This window comes from Chondrus crispus, genomic scaffold (genome assembly GCF_000350225.1).
Source record: "Chondrus crispus Stackhouse genomic scaffold, scaffold_292, whole genome shotgun sequence".
Taxonomy (NCBI): domain Eukaryota; phylum Rhodophyta; class Florideophyceae; order Gigartinales; family Gigartinaceae; genus Chondrus; species Chondrus crispus.
This window is the reverse complement of record NW_005179176.1, coordinates 19949-45522: the sequence shown is the minus strand read 5'-3', so window position 1 is coordinate 45522 and position 25574 is coordinate 19949. Positions and strand designations below refer to the sequence as shown.

General features: G+C 52.7%; 4 protein-coding genes; 1 reads left to right on the top strand and 3 right to left on the bottom strand.

Annotated features, from left to right (window-relative positions):
* Positions 1-1372: 1372 nt before the first annotated feature.
* CHC_T00005435001 (hypothetical protein) lies at positions 1373-1495 on the bottom strand. The gene has a single exon (XM_005717036.1). It carries the CDS (start codon positions 1493-1495, stop codon positions 1373-1375), a length of 123 nt encoding a protein of 40 aa, XP_005717093.1.
* A 1605-nt stretch (positions 1496-3100) lies between these two features.
* CHC_T00005434001 (hypothetical protein) lies at positions 3101-4260 on the bottom strand. XM_005717035.1 is given in 2 exon segments: positions 3101-3177; positions 3178-4260. 1 exon segment carries the CDS (start codon positions 4258-4260, stop codon positions 3178-3180), a length of 1083 nt encoding a protein of 360 aa, XP_005717092.1. The 3' UTR covers positions 3101-3177.
* A 751-nt stretch (positions 4261-5011) lies between these two features.
* On the top strand, positions 5012-5222 carry CHC_T00005433001 (hypothetical protein). XM_005717034.1 is given in 2 exon segments: positions 5012-5086; positions 5087-5222. 1 exon segment carries the CDS (start codon positions 5012-5014, stop codon positions 5084-5086), a length of 75 nt encoding a protein of 24 aa, XP_005717091.1. The 3' UTR covers positions 5087-5222.
* Positions 5223-10154: 4932 nt separating this feature from the next.
* CHC_T00005432001 (hypothetical protein) lies at positions 10155-11534 on the bottom strand. The gene is made up of 2 exons (XM_005717033.1): positions 10383-11534; positions 10155-10328 (listed from the first exon to the last, which is right to left on the bottom strand). The coding sequence occupies exons 1-2, from the start codon at positions 11532-11534 to the stop codon at positions 10155-10157; spliced, it is 1326 nt and encodes a 441-aa protein (XP_005717090.1).
* Positions 11535-25574: the final 14040 nt, after the last annotated feature.

The window sequence follows — 25574 nt, the reverse complement described above, 5'->3', positions numbered from 1 at the left end:
TTTGGATATTGGTGGTCGTTTTCGTTGGAGGTGTCGAGATGTTCAGTGATTTTGGTGATCAGATCGAAGGGGGCTGGTTCATGTGAGGGTGTGATGAAAAGGTTTGCAATATCGGCAGGAATAGACGCGAATATCTTGTGGATGAGGTCTTTTTGTGTTGTGTGATTCGGTCTTGGCCGAGTCGACTAGAATTGGTGGATTTCCCGTGATGTGGTCAGAGACCTTGCGGTATTGTGCTGCAGACTTGAGTACCATGAGCCATGGAGCGTAGTTGCTCAGGTCGAGGATAGGCATGCCGATTTTCGGGTTGAGGGACATGACGTATGTACTGCGGTGAGTTGTTGCTTGTTTGTCTGACGGATGTTGATCGTCGTGAGCGGAAAGGTGTGCGAGTCGGAGAAGTTCAGCTGTGAGTTCGGCTTCGTCAAAGATGTAGTGCCGCCTCTGTAGCCGTTGGGATCTTATGCTTGGGGTTAGCGTGATGGAGGTGAGTTGTGTGTGGTTGCAGATTGTGGGTTAGCGTGATATGCCCATAACCTGTGAGAAGCTGGTGACCTTTATTCAAAGATATCCCAACACTTTCTCTTCGTTCTTTCGATCTTCTTCGGGGTTTTACACAATACCTATCTTTTTCGGGACAGGCTGTCATGTGCGGTCTGACAGCGAAATCCTCAAATGAGGCGCATTGTCCAATAGACACTAACTTTAGAGCGAAGATCCTCTACCTACAGCACTGTAGTGCCTAGTGTCTAGGTGACAAATGACCTCATATGAGGTCACTTTTCAACTTATTTTTCTCGACTTGTGCTAGCTCAACAAGATGGAAAAAAGATACTCTCGACACGGCAGTTGACTTCTGCGTTGTGGAAGGGTGGAGTTTGGTGAGATCTGCACGTCTTCTCCAGCCATTTTTAAAATGCCCAAAACCAACCTCAAAACGTTTTATGTTGATATCTTCGAAACCAAAACGCCTGTTTAAAAAGTCAACTCATCATTGATACTTCATTAGATTCTTAGTCTCTCTGTGCATTGACAACCACCACCCCAATGTTTTGCAAGATGTTGTTGCCGAGCGCGTATACGTTAAAGAAATGGTGTCCAAACTGAATGTTTTGAAGTTTCGATTTAATTTATATATTTTTGCAAAAAAAGCTGGCCTCATATGAGGTCAAATTGCTTGTCGTCTAGACACTAGACGACTTGCGATATGCCTCATGCTGTACACTGCATGAGGCCAGCTTTTTTTCAAAAAACAGTATATTAATCGCAACTTAATAAAGTCAGTTTTGGACACCATTTCTTTAACGCACATGCCCTCGGCAATATAATCTTGCAAAACGTTAGGATAACAGTTGTTGACAAAGGACAACCTTTACGTATGTATGTTTATTGACATGAATACATAAAGGATTTCCGTAAAATAACACGCTGTCTTTTCTCCGTTTGCCCACAAACTCTCTGGACGTAGAGTAAAACTGAGATTGAAAATTTCCATCACAAGTTTTGCGGACTGACCTCCAGCAAGGTACCTGCCCGCAACAAGCGCAAGTGTGGTACATCGATGTGCCGCCCGACGGATCCCGTTCACCTGCGCGAATACTCGCTGAAGCGAATATTGAAGCTCGCCACAAGGATGGAAAGGTTCTCAGTCGAAAGGGCAATGTGCTTCGTCTTCTTGACAGGATGAGGGGGGCCGTTTGGAGAGGAACTCTTTTTAGAAGCATCTACATGTCGATCTTTCGCGGTTGCTTCGGCGGTATCTGTGGCAGATCCCGTCGCGCTTTGATCCATTGATGGACTCTGCAGATGAAGCGATAGCGGCGTCCATGAGGCATATCGATACGCCCCGTGTAGTCTGAGACTCGTTTGTGGTGATGAAAAGAACGGAAGTCCCAGCTTGTTTTCCTTCAAGACGGGTCGATCCGGCAGTGCTGTGATCAGGCGGATGTGAAACTCGTGGAAAACCCACATGCGCCCAGTTTTCGGTATGCTGTGAGTTTTGCAAACGCGTTGTTTGAAAATGTTGCTTTCAGAAAATCCGAGCAAACTCGCCTCCAAAACACGCGTTTTCGTGACTCTACGGGCAACCTTATAGAAAGACTAAGAATCGTAACGTTTCAATAGTCGGTTGACATTTTTTACAAACGTTTCGGTTTCGAAGATATCAACACGTATCGTTTTGAGGTTGGTCAAGAAGACTTGTTATGTAGGCATTCTAGAAATGGCTGGAAAAGGCGTGTAGACCTCACCAAAATTCCATCCATCCACAACGCAGAAGTCGACTGCGGTGGGGAGCGTACAAGAAGCGTATCTTTTCCCGTATTGTTGAGCAAGCACAAGTGTAGAAAATTAAGTTGAAAAGTAGCCTCATGTCGACGACCTCCTCGAACGGCACCTGAATACAGCGGCAGAGAGCGAGGCCATTGGTTGGAACGCTCTCCGTTTTGACAAATGCTTCATGTCACGGAAGATGTCACGGAAGACTCTGGCAGACATTGCAAAAGCCGGAAGCATTACAGTGTAGGCCCCAATCGCTGCATTCGATTGGTGCGGATGGGCAGCACTGACAAAAAATAGCTTAAAAAATAGCTTGAAAAATCAGGGCGCCGTCTCCGCCAGCATGCAGGTGCAATACCTGCCACAATTGTGGCTGCCACGAATTCGTGTTTCCCGCACTGTGGACTCCGCGCTTTCCAGACAGACTCAGGGCCGGTCTTAACAGAGCACGTTCTTGCCCGATGGACATGTAGCATCGTTGCGCGCGACGTCTCGCAGGAGAACGCGCCACGGGATTGAAGGGGAAAACGCGCACGAGGTGGTGTAGGCCATGCCAAGTTGGCATGGCGATGGACGTAATTTACTGTATGTTGGCATTGCCAACATACAGTAAATTACGTCCATCGCAAACTGACCTCATTCGCCCATATCTATAAGCAACACAGATTCCATGTTTACAAACCCCGCCACATCACCGCACCCCGCTTCGTCTCGCTAGTCACCAAACTTAGGCGCCCCCGCCCTTTCACCCACGCCGCTTCGAAAAACACGTATTCAGTTACCATACGGCATGTCGGCTACACCTTTTACATAATACTGTATGAGACTGTATGAGGAATATTATTCCTCAGTTTACAAGTCAAGTCTAATCCCTGCACCACTCTTTACAGCGCCGAGGCATCAGTTTCTGTCTGGGTCAATGCCATACCCGATGTCCCCGAAGAACCCGCGCGCCTCGTCTGTATGGAAGCCGAGCCCGAGCTCGGCGGGCTCGTAGCTGCCGCGCACCTGCATGAAGAAGCGTTTGTCGACATACTGCCGAATCGCGCCCTTGCCGGGACGGTCCAGCAGCACGTCTGCCCGTGGGCTGGTGTAAAAGTACCCGTCGACGGAGGCATTGGGCGCGTTGGAGAACTTACAGAACTCCGCCCCGAACGTGCCCTCGTTCAGCCGCACGCTGCGCGCCGCCCCGACGTTGCGCAGGAACCGCGTCTTGCCCTCCCACTCGCCGTTGGGCCCGAGCCGCACGGCCACGTCGCTCCGAGCAGCCGACACAATGCCCGTGCCCGGCGCCTTGAGGTCCACGATGAACCCCCCGAACGCCGTGTGCTTCATGCACTGGATCGTCGTCATCCACTGCTCGTACACGCCCTGCATCGGGTTGCTTTGGTAGCGGAACCGCCGGTCCAGGTGGCCCATGTCGACGACGTTGATGGTGCGGAAGCGCCGCGGCACATCCTTGGCCTTCTGCAATTCCTGCATGCGCGCGTCGTACGCCGTTAGTGGCACGAAGCCGTCGTGCTTCCCGCGCGCCGTCAGGAAGCCGAAGCTCGCCTTCTGCGTGATGTCCAGCATCAACGCGCCGGTGTCGGCCCGCTTGATCACCAGCTGCACCGTATGGTACTCCTCGGTGACGCGGCGCAACGTGCTCGCCTGTGCGTGCATCATGTAGAACACGTTGAATACGCCCACGCGGAACACAAACCCCTTGAACCCGGCGTCGTCCTCGGACTCCTTGCCGTTTTTCCATGCGGCGTACCCATACTTGGGCGTATATCGCATCAGGTGGTGCGGCGAGCTGCCGTGCTCGTGGCCGTACGCGCACCAGAAGCACGGGTCCCACGCGGGGTGCCACGTCTGAAAGTAGTGTCCGCGTGTGTCGGGATCGTGCGGATCGTCCATCTTGGCGCGCCACGTCTCGTGCAGCGCGCTCGGGCACGGCTGGTTGGGCGCGACCATGGAGCCTTGGAAGTACCCCGGCATGGGGCTAGCTCGGCCGTTGGCCTCCGAAACACGGACGTGAAAGTGGCGGAAGACGCGGAAGCGGGCGTTGATGTGCTTCTGTATCCATGATGCGGACGGGATAACGATGGAGTTATCCGAGCCTGACTGCCGCGAGAAGACGTACACGTACTGGTGCATGTGCGTGCGACCTAGCTTCTGGAAGACGCCAAACTGATACAGGTCAGTCGGCCTGCCGAGCGTGGCCCAGCCATGTCCCCTCCAGTTAGGGAGCGAGAGGCGCTGCGAATGGTGGATATGAAAGAGGCCCGGTGAGACGCCGAGGAAGAGGTAGGCGCGAGCCGGGCGCTGGAAGTACAAGCGGGCGAGGCGATCCTTAGCGCGCGTGCCGCCAGAGCGGAAGAGGTCCAAGTTGTAGTAGATGGTGGAGTTGGGGTCTGAGATAGGGGCGTAATTGTGCATCATGTGACGCGGGTGGTAGAGGATGTTCTCCTGCATGGCCGGGCGCTCCAGCTGCTCTATAGCGCGGATGAGTGGCGGGGTCCAATCTTTCCGGTAGGCCGGGTGGTCGCGGCATGAGAGCGCGAGATGCTGCGCGAGCGACGAGTGGAGGAGCAGCATGAGCGCGAGGAGCAGCGGAGTGGCGACGCACATTTTTGGAGGCGGGTTGGGGTGGGGGAGGTGATTAGTTGAGGGAAGGGAAGGGGACCAAGGACATGTTAAAGGGAGGGGGACAGGTACAGTGACTCGAAGGGGAGGGGGGTTGTCAAGGATGGATCAAAGAGGATGTAGTTCGGGCGGGGAGGGGGTTGCCCAAGTTTATCGCACGTTCAAGCTCAAGGCTTGAGATTGCATCACAGCAATGCAGATGTGTGCCACATGAAGTACCACAGTACAGTACGTGTCCAGCTAAGGCTGCTACAGTCCTGTACGAGCCCCAACAATGCAAGTCACGCATAGGAAACAATAGTTCTTCTGTGCGACTCGGGAACTCTACCCTCTATTATTGCTTTACTGGCTGTCTGTCAGTGAGGTCCAACATTCTATTAAATCCACCCAGCCACCGGGCTTCAGAGTCCACACATCGAATGAAGTGCCGCACGGGTTTTGGAGATGGGAGAATGGTGCTTCTGTTACGGCGGAAAGCAGCTTTCTTTGCAGTGGCCTCTGATTTTCTTTTCTAGTCTTTCCTCCCCCTAAGACGACAACTATGTAATGTCAAGTATGTAAAACGCAAGAACATTACTGTACCCACAACAAGACTCGTGGAAGGAAACCTCACCCACGAGCGAAAAAGAAATGAGGGAAAGGTAATAGGTGGTGTGGAAATACTTCAAGAAAAATACTGAGTTCTCTAAAAACTAAGGAAACACTTAGATACCGGTATCTAGTTTTTAGGTACATGCAGTACCTCTTTACTCTCGACGTCTTCGGACGGACGGAAACTGACGGTTAGAGATGCTGAATATTTCTTCTTAAAGTACCCTTTGTTTTCCCCTACTGGGATTTGATGGGTGCCCTTTGTACTAACCAGAGACCCATTTATGTCTTCAAAACACTTCGTGGGGACAACATCGTCCTGCTCAAAGCGACGATGATCTAAAAGTCCGTACAAACACAGGAAAATTCATGAACGTAATAGAGCTTCATGCGAGGAAATCACAGAAAACAAAACATAAATACATACGATAACAATACTTCGGTGAGATTATAAACCAACACCAACATCGGCAATTCATCAACAGTTATTTTTCCCTCAGACACAGTTGTTCTGGTCGATTTTACTTTCGTAAATTTACTCCTCATTCTTTGCGGATCGGACGTGAAGTACTTGGCCAGCCCAGCTGAACCTCTTCTCTGCGTGAACCCTCACAAACTGCAGAATCACCACATAGAGATTGACCCTGTTCTCGATGTAGATTCAGCTCATTAACAACAATATAGGGAAACTACATACAGCGCCTCGAATATATTAATTGCTCGAATCACGTGGGGTTTCGGAAATGTCGGTAGATAAGTTGATCAAATGTGCAACTGAAACATCAATCACATGTTACGCTAAGTTAGGCATCATATCCGAAACTGCGAGTTAACTTTCGAAAACGAAAACTTTCGCCTTTTTATGAGAAGTCCCTCACAATTTCAGTATACTCAAACTGAACAGTACAAGATATAAAAACTGTGCATTTGATAAAGAAAAACCATTTCACGGCACTCTTCCCCATTTATTCCATACGATATAATGTTTCCATCAGGCCTATCTCAGAAATGCACCCCTCCCGTGTTGTTAAGGCCATCTCCCACATCACCAAATGACACTTCAATGATATCATCAGTCATATTTTGACGATGACGTCGCTGGTGATCACTGAAACGACTCTAATTGCTCGATTCATGACGCTTGATACAACTATGGAACTTCGAATCCACTGAGGGTATGTGAAAAATTGATTGAACTCAAGTCATTGAGATCAGCCTTATGATAGATGACTATCTGTCAAATAACTGGAATGCTGGCCAAGGTAAACGAACGGGAATAAATCTCAGGATTTGCTGTTTAGGGCATTAAATTTCCTGAAGCATGGTCAGAAATGGGATTTTGCAGGTCGTTTATATTCTGTTAACATTTCAACCTTCAAACGTCTCATGACTGCATATCTGCGAATGAAGTTGGAATATATGTACAGTATGATGTATGGGTGGCACGTGTCGGAGAAAAACGGAAAATGAGTAAGTTTCGTCTCGAAGAGCAGTAATTTCCTAAATTTTAACTACGCAAGATATGCTGTCAACGTTAAATTCGAGCAGAGAAACCGTCCAGGTAGAAACGTGGCAGAGGGAAAACGTTTTTTCTCCGGCCAGCACAAGCTACATGAATACAAAGTAAACTGTCGGTTCTGCCACTTGTGCAGTGATGCAGCAAGGGTCAGTTGGTTGTTAGACACAAGGGAACAATGGAGAGTTCAATGAATAGGTGGATACCAATTTTACTTCAGCGACGTAATCCCGTAAGCTATATATACTGTAGACGTTAGCTAGTCTCGACGGTGGAGTTCACTAAAGTCTCTACTACTGCACTAGTTGCAGTCCCTCGGCCACAGTACACGGGTAGAACGTAGAAACACACAATAAGGTGCAAATAGCTTCGATACGGTGTACCTGAACAAGCCAGGTGCGGTCCTCGCCAGTGGTCCTCGAAAGCGCATTTGCGTACCCAGCAGATAGAAAATATTACACAGAAATAACCTGCGTAGACAAATCAAGATACAGTGCACAGTGACGCAAAGCTGAATGCCATTATGGCATAAGAGCACATATCTCAACACTGCCCTCTGGTCTTACTTTTGTTGGTAAACAAATGCAGAGATACAGTGTCAACGAAAGTACATGGATCTCACTGGTCAGTTTAGAAGACATTAATCAGACCACGGCAACTGAATTTTCAAGACGGTTTGAGGAAAACGTCGTTCGAATTGTTGTTGGTTGTATATCTCCGACCGCATTGTAGTGCAATATGTGATGACGGCTGAGCAAAAGGGGAGGTGCCGTTGGCCAACGACGTGAGAGAGGAATGACTGGGAGTCATATGAAGGAATCAGCAGAGAAGGAAGCATCGCAAAGTGGGAATGAGCAGACGAGTTCAATGAAAGAGTTGAAGGAATCACCACAGTCCCCCTGAACTCGTATGTGAGTGACTGAATGAGAAGGATTGCCGGATTAACTTGAAAGTATGAGCGCAGGTTTACCCTGAACCTGAAGGTTTTTGATGCGTGTTGATGACGTCTTACAGTGCGGGGTGGACCTTGAAACCTGATGAAAATGGGTTTTCGGCGTCATGTGAATACGTCGGGTGTGAGACGTGTCGGCTTGTGAGAGGTTGCTTCTAACGACGTCGGGTGGTTGACGTGTGAGCTTGTGAGAGGTAGCTTCTAACGACGTCGGGTGGTTGACGTGTGAGCTTGTGATAGGGTAGTGTGGGAAGGAGGTGTACGGTGGGATTCGAACTCGCGTGCGCAGCAGTAGCAATGAGGCCCATAACCTGTGATGACGGCTGAGCAAAAGGGGAGGTGCCGTTGGCCAACGACGTGAGAGAGGAATGACTGGGAGTCATATGAAGGAATCACCACACAATACGCACCTGAAAAGGGGGGTGAAAAGAGATGAAAATGATGGGGTATGACAAGCAAAAGTGGAAATCATTTCACTTTATTATTTTAATTATTAATTTTAATTAGTCGCATATTAGGCCATCCCCACCACGGAAGATTTTCTATCTCTATTGAGGTATGATAAGCCCAAAATTCTGGTTACGGATTTTGTGCAACATTACCGAACAAATCTAATCTAAACGGTTAGAGAATCCTTTAGATTAGATAGTGAACTGACTCTATATTCTGGAAATTTAGAGTCAGTTTGGAGTCTATTGGTCGAATAGAGAGTGGCAATAGATACCCACGTGTGCATTCTGTACAACCCGTGTGCATTCTGTATGTTTTTCATTGGCCATCGCGCGCGCCTTCTTTGTGCAGAACACCTGGAAGAACTTCGGGGAGTGTGCAACAGTGCGTGCCCGTGAGAGTGCGCAACTTGTGTTTCCCGCCGGCGCGCTTTCCGCGTCTCCCGCTTTTTCCGCGTCTCCCGCGTTTTCTGCGCCTTCCGCGTCTCGCGCGCTTTTCGTTGGGCGATTACAGTACAACATGGGTCAAGGGGGTGCAGGTGTGCGCAATGAAAGCAGGGGGGCCACGGCGTAGAGGTGAGAAGAGTGTGTCTAAATATAGGCCGTAGGCGAGCGTGGAGCGCTGAGGAGAACCAGCATCTAGCTGAAAGCTGGATTGCAACATCGTGCGACCCGATTCATGGGACGGATCAAAAGGCCACCGTATTCTACAAGGGCGTAATGAAACGCTTCGCAGAGTATGGTGCATCAACTTCATCTAGCGTCCCCAGCGGGCGCTACAGCCACAGGGCTGAGGCAGCGGTTCGCCAACACTGGTTTGAAATATCCGCTGGGTGTTCAAAGTTCAAGTCCTGCATGCGAAGAGTGTTGGCCTCTGCTCCAACCGGAACAACAGACGGGGAGAACGAGGCAATGGCCGTCGCAATTCTGTTAGGGAGGGCGAAACTAATGGACTACGAGAACAAGAGCTTTGACCGCCATCAGTGGCCGCTCTTCCTGGCTTGGAGGGTGCTCTCTGCTCACCCCAAATGGTCTCTGCACACTGACCACGTCAGTGTCGACGGTTCAAGGGGCGATGACAACAGCGAGGGCGACGGCGATGATGGTGAAGATGGGGCTGGGCCCGGAGCCTCCGGCGCGCCCACCCCGTCGTCGAGCGGCGATCAAGACCCCAGCCCGCCTCCGAGAGGTGCGACTCCAGTCCCTGATGCCATGCCTTTGCCGGGCAGCCCTGAGCCGATTGGGAACAAGCGGCGCGGCGGAGCCCTCGGCAGGAGCGCCGCGAAGGCCGCGCGCTTAAGCAGCCGCGCGGACCCGGCAGTCGCTGCGTCCATGCAGGCGATGGCCCACGCGCTCACCCGGAGGGTGGATATTGCGGAGAAGCAGCAAGACAGATCCGAAAGGAGCAGGCTAGAGGACCTGGCAGCGGAGAGGCGCCGTCACGAGGCGGGCGAGGACCGAAGCGCCGTTGCCATTGCGCAGGCCACAATTGCAGCGGCGTCGCTGACAAAGCCCACTGATGAGGATGGCCGGTCTGTCGCCAACATTCTGCGGATGCTTCGCAAGAAGCAAGAGAGCCGTCTGCAAGCCGCGCTGTCCGCAGATGGGCTCGGTGGCGACCACACTGCGGGGTAGGGGGGGCGGACTGTCTCCTTTGCTCCTGATGGGTGTCAACATAGTCTTTCTTTTACTCCTCGCCCCGCTGAGCACGCCCTACTCCTATGTCTCCGCAAGAAACCTACGAGCGACGGCCCTCGAGATCCCAAATGTGCCTCATGAGCTTCCAGGTCAGCTCCCTGTGCGCAGCAGAGCACGTCACCTCCTCCTCGCGGCTCAGAACTTGCGCCGCCCACATCCCATCAGACAGTTCGCCAGAGGTTTCAAGCGCTTGCTGTGATTGCCACCGAAATATCTGTGACACGCCCTCCGAGGACAGCCTCGCCTCTTCAGACTGCAACAGATGCACCATTCCCGACTCGTAGCTGTCCCGCCGGGCCTCTACGGTCATGTTGTGCAGAATGACGCACCATTTCACAACGGCCGCAATGTCATCTCGGTACCACAAGTTGATGGGCTTCGCGACTATTTGAAACCGCTGCACGAGCACACCAAACGCGCGCTCAACATCCTTGCGCTCAGCCTCTTGCGCCTGGGCGAATGCAGACTCTTCTGCAGATTGTGGGCTTTTGAACGTCTTGATGAAGATGCGCCAATTGGGGTATATGCCGTCCGCCAGGTAGTACGGGAAGCTCATCGCCTCGCTCCCAACTTTGTAGCCAATCTTCGGCGGAAACATCCCCTTCATGATGCCCGAAAGTGTCTCCGAGGAGTCGAGGACATTGATGTCATTGCACGACCCTGGCATGCCAAAGAATACATGCCAAAACCATAGCTCCGCGTCCGCAATTGCCTCTAATACCAGCGTAGGGCTCTTCTCTTTCCCTTGAAACTGCCCGGCCCAAGCCTTCGGGCAGCTCCTCCACCTATAATGCTGGCAGTCGATCGAGCCGATGCAGCCCGGAAATCCGCGAGCAGCGTTGATGGCCATGATGCGCCTTAGATCTGACTCAGTCGGAGCCCTAAGGTATTCGCCCCCAAACGCCGCCACAACGCTTTTCGAGAACTCCTTAAGCGAAATCAGAGCGCTGGTTTCGGACACCCGGCAGTACTCATCCACGACATCGCCCCCTACGCCTGTCGACAACATGCGCATTGCCGCCACGATTCTCTGCAGCGGGTGAATACCGGGGACCCCTAAGGCATCGACGCGCCGCACGAACACGCCGCTCCCCTCAAGGGCATACCTCACCCTTTCAAACACCTGCCTTGGGACCCTAAATCTTCTTTCGAAGTCGTCGACACTGTATACGCAATCTTCTGCGAAATAGTCATCGACTATTCGTTCCATGCCCCAGTCAAAGCCGCGCCGCTTGTTCACTCTCCGGCCATGTGTGGAGCCACGATGCCAGCGCGGAGGAAGCCCTATGCCCCGGCTGCTGGCGCTCAGAAATGACACCGCCGCGACCACCATCTCATCATCCTCGCTGTCATCGTCGTCGTGCACGCTAGCGAGTGCTGGCTGCTGCTCACCGCCGCTAGAGCTTGATAGCGAGCCCATGGACTTCCTCATCTCCTCACACTCACGGCCAAGCCAGTTCCAATCGATAGGTGCTTCATTGGGCTTCGCCATGCTCGCTCCTTGTGGACTCGAGGTTGCGAAGAGAATAGACTTCTTTGCCGCGGTAATGTTCAAAGTGCTGATCGGCATCAATTAGATTAGAGACTATCTAACTCAAATAGAGCTGTAATTTTGGCCGGCATTACACTCCGCAATCTGCCAATGGCCAAGCAACAAATGTGCGCTATAGAGATAGATAATCTTCCGCGGTGGGGATGGCCTTAGTTATTTGACATTAGATTAGATCTAGGATCTAGCGCCGAGAGCTACTGTAGTGGCTCCGGCGGGGCGATATATACCTTAGCCCTCTGCCGACCAAGTCAGTAAAGGTAACCCGAGTTGCCGGAGTTGAATGTCGCCTTGGTCGAAGTCCGTCTCTAACAAGACGCTCCCTTTTATCTAAGCCTACGGCATCCTCTATCGCTCGGGGTCCCGTTTTCCCTTATCAATTTTCCTTTATTTCCCTATCCTAATTTCCCTTAATCTTGAGTTGGTCCCACCTTGTAGGATTGCGATCCGCAACGTGACGTCATTTGCCATCGGGCTTTTGTGTTGGTGCACCAGTGGTGCTTTTCTCAGTGTTGGTTCCATCGGAATCTGGTTGCGACTAATCCGTTGTTGGTACTTTGCCATCGGGCAGTACGACGGTGTAGCGCTGCTACGTTTTCTTCTTTCCCGACGGGCTACGTTGCGACGTCCCCGTTGAAGACCTTATCAAGGGTATAAGGTGTACAAGGCGCTCTTCGAGCATTGGATTTACGACCCATCGGACCAGGTTTACCTAAACACCCCTCCGACCTCGTCGAGCAGTCGCCTTTACAAGTCTCTACCACCATTTACCGATCCTGGGCTGGGCCCTTCTCTTTGCCACCCCCCCTATCAGGAATCCCAGCTACTGCGGGCCGCACACCCGCTTAAAGAGGACAGGGAGCTTCGAACACTCCGTAGCGCTGTGCCGTTGGCAGTTGTTGTTTTTGTTGCTGTTGTTTGTGTTGGACCGTCGGACCTTGGTCTCTGCCTAACAGGCGCATTGCACTACAAAAGTGGTCTCCCGACCTAGAATTTTTGTTTACTGTGCAGGAGGCCCGACCTAGAATTTTTGTCGACGACAGTCCCGGTCTGGAGACGCACTACAAAAGTGGTCTGGGAACGGACTCTTTTTTTATTTTCTTTCTGTTTGTAACCTCTTTGCTGCGTAGGTCCGCTCGTACGAGCGATGTCAACAAGCGTACCCGGGGACGTCGGTCCCGGGGCGAGCAGAGCCGGATCGGCACGAGCGTCGAGGATCCCGAGGGGTCCTCGCACCGGGAGCCAGGCCAATACGGCCACGGACCCCGGAGATCAAGAATCCCCTACGGGGATAGCCGCCGACAAGACTGACCTCGACGAGAAGTTGGAGAAGATGAGCAGCGAAATTCGCGAAGAAGTGAAAAAAAATCTCGAGGCTGAATTAGCCCTCGTCCGGAAGCAACTGGAGTTGCAAGCATCCGAGTTCCACACCGTTTTGGGAGAGCTATCGGCTCGAGTGGATCTCGTCGAGAAGGAGCGAGGAGATGCGACCTACGGTCTGGAGCCGGAGGTCCTAGCCTCGTTGAAAATTTCGGTCAAGGACGCGAGGCGCGACGCAAATCAAGCCTTGGAGTCCTTAAGAAAATTCAGAGCAAGCATCGATGACCGATTCGATCGCGCCGCGCAACGTCTCAAGGACCTTGAGAAGGCCGCGGATCAAGCTCCGCAAGGATCGGACGACGAGCCGCTCCCTTCGGGTAGAGAGGGCGACCTTCGGTCGAAGAAGGACAAGCCCGCTCGGCAGCGGAGTTCCAAGTCGAAGCCCTCGAAGAAGGACAAGCGACGTACAAGCAAGGGTCACTGTAGTGACGATCCAGAGAACCGCGACTCACAGTCGGAGTCGCTTGGTCCCTCCGAAGATGGTAACGGCGGTTCGTCGAACCATTCGGGCGATTCCGAACGCCGTTCAGAAGACGGAAACGGAATTTCGTCAAGCAAGAAAATTTCCTCCAGACGAGGCGGAGTCACTTCGTCCGCCTCGCGGAGAGACAAGGAGGCGGAGCCCGAAGATGTCGCAACGCGGCGCGGGCCGCGATGGGAGGAGTTGGAGGAGCTGAATCCGACCAACTACCTCTTCAAGAAATTACTTTCGTACCGAACGTACCGCTTGCGGAACCCGCAGACATATTTGTCAAGTTCCCGGCGGACCGCCGTGCGAAAAATTAGGAGAGATATTCCGCCTAAGGTGAAGAAGGACAACACCTTCACAGGAGAGGACGGGGTCCTTGTGTTGGATTTTTTGGCAAATTAGTTCAAGAGTTCGATACTCAAGAAATGAACGAGGGGCAAGCGATCCGCCTGTTGCCTGAATTTGTAAGCGGCATCGCCTTGAGACAGTACACTTCGGTGTCTCAGACGGCCGGGCCCATCACGGAAAGATATCCGTTTGGCCAGAGGCCGTACAGTGGTTGTTGAGGAGTTTCGCAACCGACGAGGCGATCCGTCAAGCCGTGCTCGCATTGCGAGAAGTTCAGCAAAGACCGTCTGAAGACGAGATGGAATTTTATATCCGTCTGACAGACGCAAGCAACCGATGTGGAAACGTATATTCGATGGAAGAACAGATGACGATGTTTATTGAAGGACTCGATTCGAGTATCAAGCCGATGGTATCTCAATACCGGCAAGACAATCGGGACGTTTCATTTTTGAGACTAGTGAATTACGCGAAGGCGCATGGCTCGGCGAGCCGCGCTAAGGACAAGAAGACCAAGATGGTCACGATTCAGACGCCGTCGACGTTCAGGGCGGGGAAGAAGCCAAGGGCTTCTTATCCCGGTCGCAAAAGTCACGCCGCCGTCCATTTAGCCGAGTCTATTTCAGCGTCAGATGAGCGCGGTGCGCATGGAAGTAGCGAAAATCACTACGAAGGAGCGTTAGTAGCCGAAGGCGAGTTCATTGAGCCATCGGAGGGCTACGGACACGAGGACCACGGGGACAGCGGGTCGTCAACTTTACCGACGCCTGCATATACGACGGAGTCGTTTTCAGAGCCCACGGATCCCGTGATGATGTTTCGGGGGCGCGGCCACACGCCGGCGCCGCGCATTCCGATGGAAGACAAGGGTACGACGTTTCGAAGGCCAGGCTGGATGGGAAGGCCGCAACGTCAAGGAAGGCCGTCGGCCCGTGGAGGACCTAGGACGCCGTATCCCGTCAAGACGCACGGTCTGGTGTGCTATCATTGCTATGAAAAGGGGCACGCCGCGCCAACGTGCATCCTTTCCCTCCGGGAAATGCACCGAGTCTTGGAAAACTATGAGGCGTTGTCTCCGATGGAGAGGTTAGGGATACCATCGACGAGTTACCTGCAGGTCAAGAATTGGTTCGATACGCAGACGGCGAGCACGCCGAGTGCTTCAACGCCGAGGTCGAACCAACCCTTCAGAGGGCCCACCGCGGGGCCCGCGCCGTCGGATGTGAGAAGGATCCCGCAGCGGCAGGAAAACTAGAAAGGGAAATCTCGCATGAGTCGCAAGAGGCACAGGGTCGACGTACTGTGCCCGGGGCTCAGCCCGGTTCCCCGTCTCTAAGGGAAAAATAAGGCCTCGAGGAGGAGGTTGTTGGATTGGTGGATATGCCCAAAGGGCCAGCTCAAGTCAAGAAAATTTTGAGCCGAGCCCGAGATCATCCGCTGGAAGAAGTTCGAAGACCCTGGTACAGGGTTAAGCGAAGGGAGTGTCCCGAGAAGATTTTGGTTCTTGCGCGAAAAAACTACAAAGTGTACGCGGACATTGGACCAACAGTCGGATTGATGAGCCGGGTGTTGTCTGTTTTAGACACCGGCGCGGGACCAAACCTTGTGCGAAAATCGGAACTCCCAGCTGGAATGGAATCTCTAGTGTCCTACGGACCGACCCAAGACATTGGCGACGCAAACAATAGGCCACTCCGGACTCTCGGCACAATTAGAATGCCTGTGAGGCTTGGAAAATTTGTGGCCGCAGCCGAGTTTATTGTATGCGAAAAACTAGCCGTCCCGCTAATTCTAGGCGCGGACTACTGTGACCGGTTTGTGGAAGCAATTTATCCAAGGAAGAAAACGGTTGAGTTGGCGGATTTCTCGGAGGTTCCGATAGTTAGGCGGTTCTCGACGAGAAGAGGGAAGAAGAATCTCGTCCCGGGAGAGGACGAGAATGATGGAAAGGTGGAGCGAATTTCCCCTAAGGTAAAAGTGGCAAGAGCCACGACTATCGAGCCAGGGACGCAACGCGTCGTGGAATGCACCTCGAAGAGGGCGGGCTTGGTTGTGGTTCAGCCGTACTCGTCGTTGTACGAAAGGCACGGGTTGACGTGCAAGAATGGTGTCGTTCAAGTTGAGCCTGACAGGCCATTTCGTTTACTCGTTGCGAATTTTAGGACATACCCTGTCAGGGTGCAAAAAGGCCAAGTGGTGGCAGAATTATTACCGCACCCGAGAGCCGCGCTCGAGAGCAAAACCAACATTGGTGAAGTTCTCGGAATTCAAGAAAGGAAGAAGGAAAATTTTCCTAGTTCCACCAAGACGCCTACGGGCGAGGCAAGATGCGAACCGTCGGATCAAGTGCGCGAGGACCAGCAAGGGGAACGGGAGGAAAGGCTCTCCGCGACGGCAACTACGACGCCGGAGCGGCGGATTGAATCTCCCCCGCCGGACGTGGAGGAACTCGACCTGAGCCACGTGCCGGACCGGCTGCGCGAGCGGTTCCGTCGGATGTTGAAGAAGTATGCAAGGATGTGGGATGGGACGCTTGGCGAAATTAGTACCACAGTCCATCGGATCGAGTTGATCCCCGAGACTCGTCCCATCGCACAAGCCCCGTATCGGGCCGGGCCTAAAGCCCGCGCAGTAGAAGATGCAGAGGTGCAGAAGATGTTGAAGGCAGGAGCGATAGAACCAGCGCAGTCAGAATGGGCGTCGCCCGTGTTGCTGGTGCCCAAGCCGGACGGGTCAATGCGTTTTTGCGTAGACTACCGCAGGTTGAACGCAGTGACAGTGAAGGACACGTACCCCTTACCGCGCATGGATGAGTGCCTGGACTCGCTTGGTGACACCAAGGTTTTCTCCGCGTTGGACGCGATCTCGGGATATTGGCAGATGCCTATCCCTGAGCGCGACCGCGACAAGACCGCATTTTCGTGTCACTCAGGACTGTATCGCTTCTCAAGAATGCCCTTCGGGCTAACTAACGTGCCAGCAACGTTTCAGAGAGCAATGGATATCCTGCTCTCTCCGTTCCGTTGGAAGTGCTGCTTGGTGTATCTGGACGACATAATAATTTTTAGCAAGTCGTGGGAGGAGCACATCGTGCACGTGGATGAGATACTTTCTGTATTGGAGAAGGCAGGTGTGAAGCTCAAGCTTCGCAAGTGTGAATTTTTCGTCGAAAAGATCAAGTACCTGGGCCATGTAGTTCGGCCAGGTACATTGGAAGTGGACGCTGCGCAAACCGTCGCATTAGAACAAGTCAGGTACCCTCAAACGCAGACCCAGCTCAGGAGCTTCTTGGGACTTTGTAATGTCTACCGCAGATTCGTTCCGCATTATGCGAAAATCGCACATCCGCTCAATCAACTGTTGAAGAAGCGACAACCGGTCCAGTTGGAAGGATTCGACGAACCGTGCAAGAAAGCTTTTCATAAGCTCAAGGACGCCATCTTGGCACCGCCGGTGTTGGCGCTGCCGAAGAAGGACCTACCCTACTCGGTAGACACCGATGCAAGCGACTACCAAATAGGCGCTGCACTATTTCAAACACACCCGGATGCGCAACGCAAACCCATCGGGTTCTTTTCAAGAACGTTAGCCGCAGCCGAGAGAAACTATTCTGTATCAGAAAAAGAATGTCTAGCGGTAATTTGGGCCGTACAGACTTTAAGACCATATCTATATGGCGAGCACTTCATTGTGCATACCGACCATGCCTCATTGAGGTGGTTGATGAACGTAACCGACCCCAGCGGGAGACTAATCCGACGGAGGCTCCGCCTCTCGGAATTCGATTTCGAAATCAAGTACAAGAAGGACAAGGCGAACAGTCAAGCTGATGCCCTGTCAAGATTACGGACCGCAGGAAAAACCGTCGACGAAATCGACGACGAAATCCCATGCTTTATGGCCGAACCGGCCGAGGGTACAGTGGAGAACGAGGAAAGTTTTGACGCGATAGACGACATCCTCGCTCTTGAGGGAGGGACCGCCCCTGATCGCCTCGATCAATTCCAAGCTGTCACTCCGGAGGAGCTCATTCGCGAGCAAGCCGTCGACCCCTTCTGCAACCGCATCAAGGAAGAAGTGGACGCCGGAAAGGTGAGAACATTCAGCATGGAGACCGAGGAACTCGAAGGAACTCTATGCCGTACCGCGGCAGAGTTTGTACAAGTGGTAATACCACAATCGTTAAGGGACCGCGTCCTAGGGTTGAGCCACTACGCAAAATTGGCAGGCCACCCGGGAGGCAGGAAACTTTACAAGACTTTGAGAAGATATTTTTACTGGCCTACGATGGCCCTAGACTGCTATGCAGTCGCGAAGAATTGCGCCGCATGCGCGCGGGAGAGGGTGAAGTTAAGAAGAAACACGAAGGAAATGAAGCTGTTCACGCCCAAAGCTCCGCTGGAGTTTGTCGCCATCGACATCCTCGGCGAGCTAATTACAACTAAACGAGGAAATCGGTACATTCTCGTGATCAGCGATCGATACTCGAAACTGGTACGAACCGTACCGTTGAAGAAGATATCAGCGGCGCACATCGCACAAGCCTTCGTTCACCATTGGGTATTCGTGTACGGACCGCCGGTCAAGCTGCTGTCCGACAATGGAACACAGTTCACGGCCCGGTTCTTTCAGAACGTCTGTCGAATTCTCGGCATACGCAATGTGTTCACAACTACGTACCACCCGCAAGCCAACGGCCAAGTTGAGAGGTTTAACCGCACGCTGACTTCCGCGTTGCGAAAATACGTTGGAGAACATCCCAAGGACTGGGACCTATTTAGCGACGCTGTGACGTTCGCATACAACACGCAAGTTCATCGAACTACGAATATCGCGCCCTTCGAGCTGGTGTTAGCTCGGGCGCCGAGAAGCATTGCGTTACAAGCACAGCCAAGTTTGGAAGGATTTAGCTCGAATCGAGCGTACTACCTGAAATGGCAGTCGTGGTTGGAAAGCCTGATGAAAGGCGCTGATAGGAGTTTGCGAAAGGAACATGCCCGGTACAAGCGAAATTTCGACGCACGCCTTCGCAAACCGCAATATGAGATCCCGCCGGGGTCCTACGTGTTCCTTCGGAAGGAGCAGGGCACGGCTAGCGAACCGAAACACAAGCTGGCACAAGTCGCCACAGGACCTTATCAGGTCCGAAGATCGGATCAACATACGGTAGTCATTGCCATTGGCGATCAGGAGGAACGCGTATCGCGAGACAGGGTGGAGTTAGCCCCAAGCCCGATGGACTATGCGCCGATAACTGGCCTACGGCAAGCGCTACAGTTCCTGGGAGAGCCGGAGCTAAACGAAGAAGGAGAGGTAATGGAGGACGAGGAACGTCCTCACACCCGTGCGCCTACGACGAGGGACCAGGATAATTTAGTTGGTCGAACGCCGACAACGGAGACGCCTCCAGACCTACGCGAGTTTGGAAAGTCCAGAGAAGAGGATGAGTTGGAAGATCTTCGGAAGGAGGAAGGACAGTTGGACACGCAGGAAGAAGGAACCGAGAGTCAGGAGTATGTGATCGACAAGATCGTGGACCATGGCTACGACGAGGAGAAATTAATTCTCAAAGTGAGGTGGTATGGGTATACCATCGAGGACGCAACGTGGGAACCTATTGAGCAGATCCTCCGCAGCGCGGTAGTCACATATTTCCGAAGGAAAAGGCTACCCTTACCCACGTAAGCGTCGCACGCACAACCGGGATAGCCATCGTAAATAGAATTAGTAGGTTAGAGACAACAGAGAGGTCAGAACTTCGAGAAAGGAACACATCTACAGGGTTCGCAGATAAGGAGTTTGAAGGAAAGGAGAGCAAGGCAGAGAAGCGAGACTGTATCCTTGGATGAGGCATTGAGCCTCTCGGAAAACACACACGCTTCATCACGGTACGCACGAGAAATGACGTTTCGAACGGACGGTCCGCCCACGTGGGGGGGGATGATGAAACCAAATTATATATAGATATGTAAGCGTGTTGACAACAACCCGCTGAACCGGCGACACAAGTCAGAAGTCGATTCCAGCCATGCTGTGAAATTATAATCAAAAAGCAGGAAAAATTGCGGCAGCTGCAGTACGCACGATAAGTGGTGATCGTTTGCCACAGTCGGCGACATAACTATTCTAAGTCGCCCTGCAGCCGAGCCCCACCCGGCCTCACACGAAGCCGATCGTCACACTCCCTGCTAACACACTGCCCATGCTCGCCGAGCACGAAGACTCGTCCAAAGGGACCACCCTCAGAAGAGCGCAGCTACGAATTCACCCGCGGTGACCGACGTCGACGCTCACAATCGGTCCTATTATCTTTTTTTCAGGACGGTCTACTTAGCACTTACCACCTTGATTTCTCTTCAACTCTGTCTTTTCCTTGTTTCGTTTCTTTCCCTCTTTTCTGTTCTGTTTTACTCTATTCTATTTTATCTTATTTCTTTTTGTTGTCGCAGGACTCTGGCGACGCGACCGCGTATCGCGGACTTCGATCAACAAGATCCCAAGGCAAATCGATAGACGGACGAGAAGGAGAAGAAAATTGCACCCGTCAGGAACACGAGAGAAGATGGTGCGCAACTACAAATCCAAAGGACCCCACATTTCGCATACGCGAAAATTTGTATTGTCGGGGAGAAAGGGGCAACGAAGGACTACAGCTGATACACTTCGACCACGGAGTATTGCTCTTGTTCCTTACGGACGTGCTTCTTTCAAATGGGGATTACACCGACGATGTCAGTTTCAATGACACAACCTGTACAGGAGCAGCATCAAACTTCGTCGAAAAGAGTATAATTAATACCGAACCAGCAATTAGAACGCAGAGCTGACACAGGACACACCCCCAGTGTGTCGGAAAGGTTCCAAGGAAGGAGGGGAAAACGCTCGTTGAGCTAGAGGGTTTTCTGAAGGGGCAATGTTTTTTTTGCAACCCCGAAATGATGACGCATACCCAAGTACGCACGCGTCCATCGAAGGTGTCACACTTCCCTGGATCGAGAAGCATTTGTTTGAAAACACACCTCTCTACAGGGGGGGGACTAAAGAAAGAAAGGGACATTCGTCTTGAAGGGGGGTTCTCGCCTCAGTAAAAACTCGTTGACAATTCTTGTCATAGAAGACAGTCGGTGGCCTTGCAAAACATGTGTGGACACTCAACTGTACATGCCTCTTCAACATGACATATGATCTACCTTTACCCGTTGCCGCTCATTCGTGTCGCGATACACACCTGCATGGCTAACAACCTCCGCCGTCGTTTCAGGAGGACCAACAGCCCTTCACGAATACGCTAACAATTGTTTTTACACGAACGACGCAGTCCTAAGTTCGCTACGGAATTCGCTCCCTGCTTTCTTTTTCTTTTCTTTTTGGTTGCTCCGTTTTCCCTGTATATATTGGCTATGTGAGGTCACTTCGCCTACGCCGACTGTCTGCCTCGGAGATTGAGGACACGCCACGCGTGCCCCGAACGAAGAAAAATAAGGCCATACCAGCCCAGCGGGCAGCGCCAGGGAAGCAAATTAATTGGGAGAGAGGGAACCGAACTGCGACTGCAGGAGTACCCATATGATGAGTCTGTCATCGAGACACGAAGAGAGTGAACCCGCAGGCCCCCCCTCGCAGCCACGAGTCATGGCGATTGACTTAGGAATGCGCGCGCCCCGCTAGCAAACGCACGAGGAAGGTGCGTGCGAACTACCCGAAACGCCTTCAAAAATGTTAACAAAAATTAAGGGAAGTGCCAGCCTAGGTATACAACCCATTTGTTGTTACAAGCCCCACGTGTCGATCCGACGATCTTGCAAATTACCAGAGGGAAGGACCTCGACAACCCCTCTTTCCCACTGCCCCAGTTTCCCTTGAAAATGATCGATTGCGAGCGCACCCCGATGGGGAGCTCACACAGGAGACCCCAGCTTCATATCACGGCGACGCCGTCGCCCGCGCAGCTGTTGAACCACATCGAAAAGGACGCCCCCCAAAAAGAGGACGAAGAGGCGAGGTTTTTGAAACTCCTTTGCCGCCCCCGCCAGGGAAACAGAATATGTTGTCAGGTCAGTACGAGACCAATTACCTTTCCCTTTCACCTCGTTTTCCCCCTTTTTATTTGTTTTGTGTATTTTAGGTGACGAGGGCATGACTCGTCCAAAAAAAAAGAGGGGGAGATACAAGTGACCCCGGGCCGGTTCAACCAAGGGAAGACTATATCAGCCGGGAAGTTTACAGTGTGCACGAGAAAGGAGAACGGCGAGGGAAGAGAAGAAGAAAGTCAAGCAGCCAGCTGTCGACGACAGCACTTCGAAGGTGGACCTCACTGGTAGTGAGAATTCGGTGCAGCATCACCCGGACAGAGACGCGAAGCGCAATAGTCACAAGGGAAACGTTGGTGCAGGAAGAACCGAAGAGGGAGAAAGACGCGACATCACTTCCACGATGACGATCGCAGAGGGGGAAGCTGCTACGAAGGAATTGGGTACTCGTGGTGATTAGCTCGGACGAATATCGCCATACGAAGTCAATGAAGAAAGAGCGGAGACACGTGCAGCAGGTGTCTACAAGGAGATTGCAATCGACGGAAGCAATTAGGAGCATCGACGTTGTCCGAAACCACATGGAAGGTACAGTAGAGCTCGGTCGCAGAAATAATTAGGCCAACCGGGTGCGACCGGATGGGTCAAGCATGTTCCAAGACGACCCTTATTTTTCTTGCATCACAAAGACCAGGCCCCAGGCCCCATGAGCACACACATAATGTGTTACGGTCTCTCTCTCCAATGGGACGGATGCTGTGAGGAAAGAACACCAGCCGGAGCAGTATGTACAATTGCCGACGGGTAGGCCGACAGACCTACACGATCCATGCGATAAGGGAACAGAATATCCTACCTTTTTAATATGTTGAGATAATTCTTGGAAACGAGAGAATCTCTCGTTCCACATCGGAGATGTGGGTTGCAGAAAACTATTTAACAGGGAGGTGGTAGACTGACATGAGGAAGGAGCGGGACGACGAATCAAGACAGTGCCGCATGATCCGTGACCGTGTTGACCGCGAGACGGACAAAAGAGGAGCTTTTCCACGACTAATTCTCTTTGCACCTCCACGCCACGTTTTTACGATGACTAGGACGAATTGAGACTGCAATCACCCAGGATAACCCCACAACACGCCCACGGCGTTTTTAACACGCCGTATCAATACGGAAAGGGGGAAAAGAAGTTCACCAAAAATTCTACGAGACCTAAGAGCCCCAACGCGACACACCCGGTAGTCGCGTCCTTCATTTATGGACGTCATCCGTCGGAAGTCACTGTACTGTGTACATAGCTCGACCGGGAAACCAATGTTTTGGCTGATAAAGGGGAGAGGAGAAGACGGAGACAACTACCGGAAACTTTCTCTCTCATAACAACCCGTGTCGAGTGTCCAGTATGACAGGCTGGCAAGGAGATGCGAAACAGGCTCAGCGACACGCCGTGCCAAGGATGAAGAGGAGGAACTGAAAAGAAGGAAACATAGGGAAATCAGGGGAGGGAAAATTGAAAATGCAGAAAGAGGAGGAAGTTGGTGAAAAGAGGGGTACGACCGCAGTGACGGTACGCAAAAAAAGAGGAGGAAGTTGGAAATAACAGGGGATTTGCAAATGGGTTCTTTTTATCGCCCAAAGGTCGTACGATAAAGTCGCTAGTCGACTATCATGCGGGCAGGATGGGAAAAGAAGGACGAGTCGCAAGGGAGTGCTGTGGCCGCCGTCTCAACGAGACTATGCCCCAAGGGATTTTCCCTTTTGAAGGGAGGTGACAAGCCGAGCTAGAACTCGCAAGTCGTCCAGGGACGCCCCCTGGAGAGCTTCTCCCTCCACACCATGAGCCATGAGAAGGCGATGGTAAACGGCGGCAGCAGAGGTATTTTCTATGGGAATTGTAGATGATGGAGGCCCCGAGGTAGGGGCGAGGAGCGGACCCTCAGGTGAAGGGCAAGCCGGACGTGGGGTCGGATCCCCGGCCGACGGTGGGGCTTCCCGAATTGAAATGGTTCCCGTCGAGCAGCTCGCAGGAGGAAGCTCGACGAGCGGAAGAGCCTCAGGGCGGGTTAAGCCCACGGGTGCCGTACATGACGGCAATGGCAAGGTTGAGGTGGGTGTGACGAGCTGTCCCTCGCGTGATGGGGAAGCAGGAAGTGAGGTTGGATTCACGTCGGAGGAAGACACGACTCGAAGCGACAAGGTTTCCGCCGAGTTCGTGGGAGGAAGTACGACGCACACTGGGGCTTCAGGCGCGGAGGGACGGACCGGTGCAGGGAGAGGGGAAGTTGGGGCTGAAGGTCGAGGGCACATCTCAGGCTCTCGAGGATCCGCGTTCACCACAGTGACTGCGTTGGGGGTTGGTGGTTGATTTCCGAAACGGCGGCTCATCTGGGCCTCCCAGGCAGAACAGAAGGAGGAGGACCAGGGGTTGATCCACACGAAGTCGCCGGCAGCTGGATGATTTCTACCAGGGGAAAAAGAGGGTCGCTGGCGTGAAAAGGACCGAGACGAATTTTGTGGAGGAACGCAATCCCACGCTACGGTCTCGATCATATAGAGGAGGGCGTGCACTTCACGGTCCACATCGGACCCGCCAAGGGGGACAGAAAAATCGAGGAGACGCATCTGTTCGCGGAGTTTCGGAGGGATGTGCCACAGGCGCCAACAGTCGAAAACTTCCCACAGGAGGGTGGCGGCGACTTTCACGCACCACTCCGTGAGAAACACAGTCCACAGCCCGTGCTGCGGATAGCGTAAATGACTGCCGTAATATGTCAGGATGGGGCCTAACTCAGCCCAGAAACCCTGACATTCCTCGTATTGACTCCACCAGGACGGGGTTCGTTGGTACCGATTGGTGTAGTGCTGTCTGGAAATTTCACGAGCTTCAATCATCTGGTACGCCACGAAGTACCCAGTGTCGGATCGGACCCGACGTTCAAAGCGTACAGTATTTTGGAAAAAGAAAATACCGCCGCGCTTCGTATGGCGAAAGTTTGTGGGAAGAATGGCTTGGGTCCAAAACATGGCGTCGGTCGTGACGGTGCGTCGGTTGCGCCACAGTCGGTCCGCCTCGGACACGGGGTCACCGTAGGTGCAGTCGATGAGGTTGTCTAGGTAGAGTCGTTTCCCCTCCGTACGAAACTGCCAAGTGTCGCAGTGGTAACATGAAGGTATGAGGGCGTCGGCCATAGGAATCTCGATCCGAGTGAGCACAGCGTCCATGAAGCGCAGAGATAAGGAGGAGCGACCGCGCGGGGAGGAGTGACGTAGGATGGAGGTGGGTATAGCGATGCGGGTGCGCCAGTCAAAGGTGTGAATGGCCTGCAAAGGGAGGTTACCGGGCAACATGCCCGCATCATCGGCGAAATTATTTTTGATGCCGTCGAGGTCGCGGACGCCCACAGAGGAGAACCATTGAGCAGAAGCAAACAGGGCTGCCTTATCACGCATGGTTTTGTTCTGCAGCTCCTCGAACGAAGGATGACGGCAGGCCACCCAAGAGGAATGGTAGCCCGGATGGAAGGCCGGCTCGGCAGAGACGGTAACAGGGGGTAGACGGGGTATGGAAGGAAGACCCCGGGGCACTTCGAACTTGCCAGGAAAGCCCACGCCCGGACGTCTACGGGTGGCACTATCGTCCGAGTGTTCCGATGGAGAAGGAAGCATGGTATTTTCGTCTTACCC

Coding starts and splice junctions, on each gene's coding strand:
- CHC_T00005432001 (XM_005717033.1), bottom strand. CDS start 11,534: ATGGGCTCGCTATCAAGCTCTAGCGGCGGTGAGCAGCAGCCAGCACTC. Junction 10,329..10,382: donor ACAGCTACGAGTCGGGAATG/GTGCATCTGTTG, acceptor GGCGTGTCACAG/ATATTTCGGTGGCAATCACA.
- CHC_T00005435001 (XM_005717036.1), bottom strand. CDS start 1,495: ATGGAAATTTTCAATCTCAGTTTTACTCTACGTCCAGAGAGTTTGTGG.
- CHC_T00005434001 (XM_005717035.1), bottom strand. CDS start 4,260: ATGCCGGGGTACTTCCAAGGCTCCATGGTCGCGCCCAACCAGCCGTGC.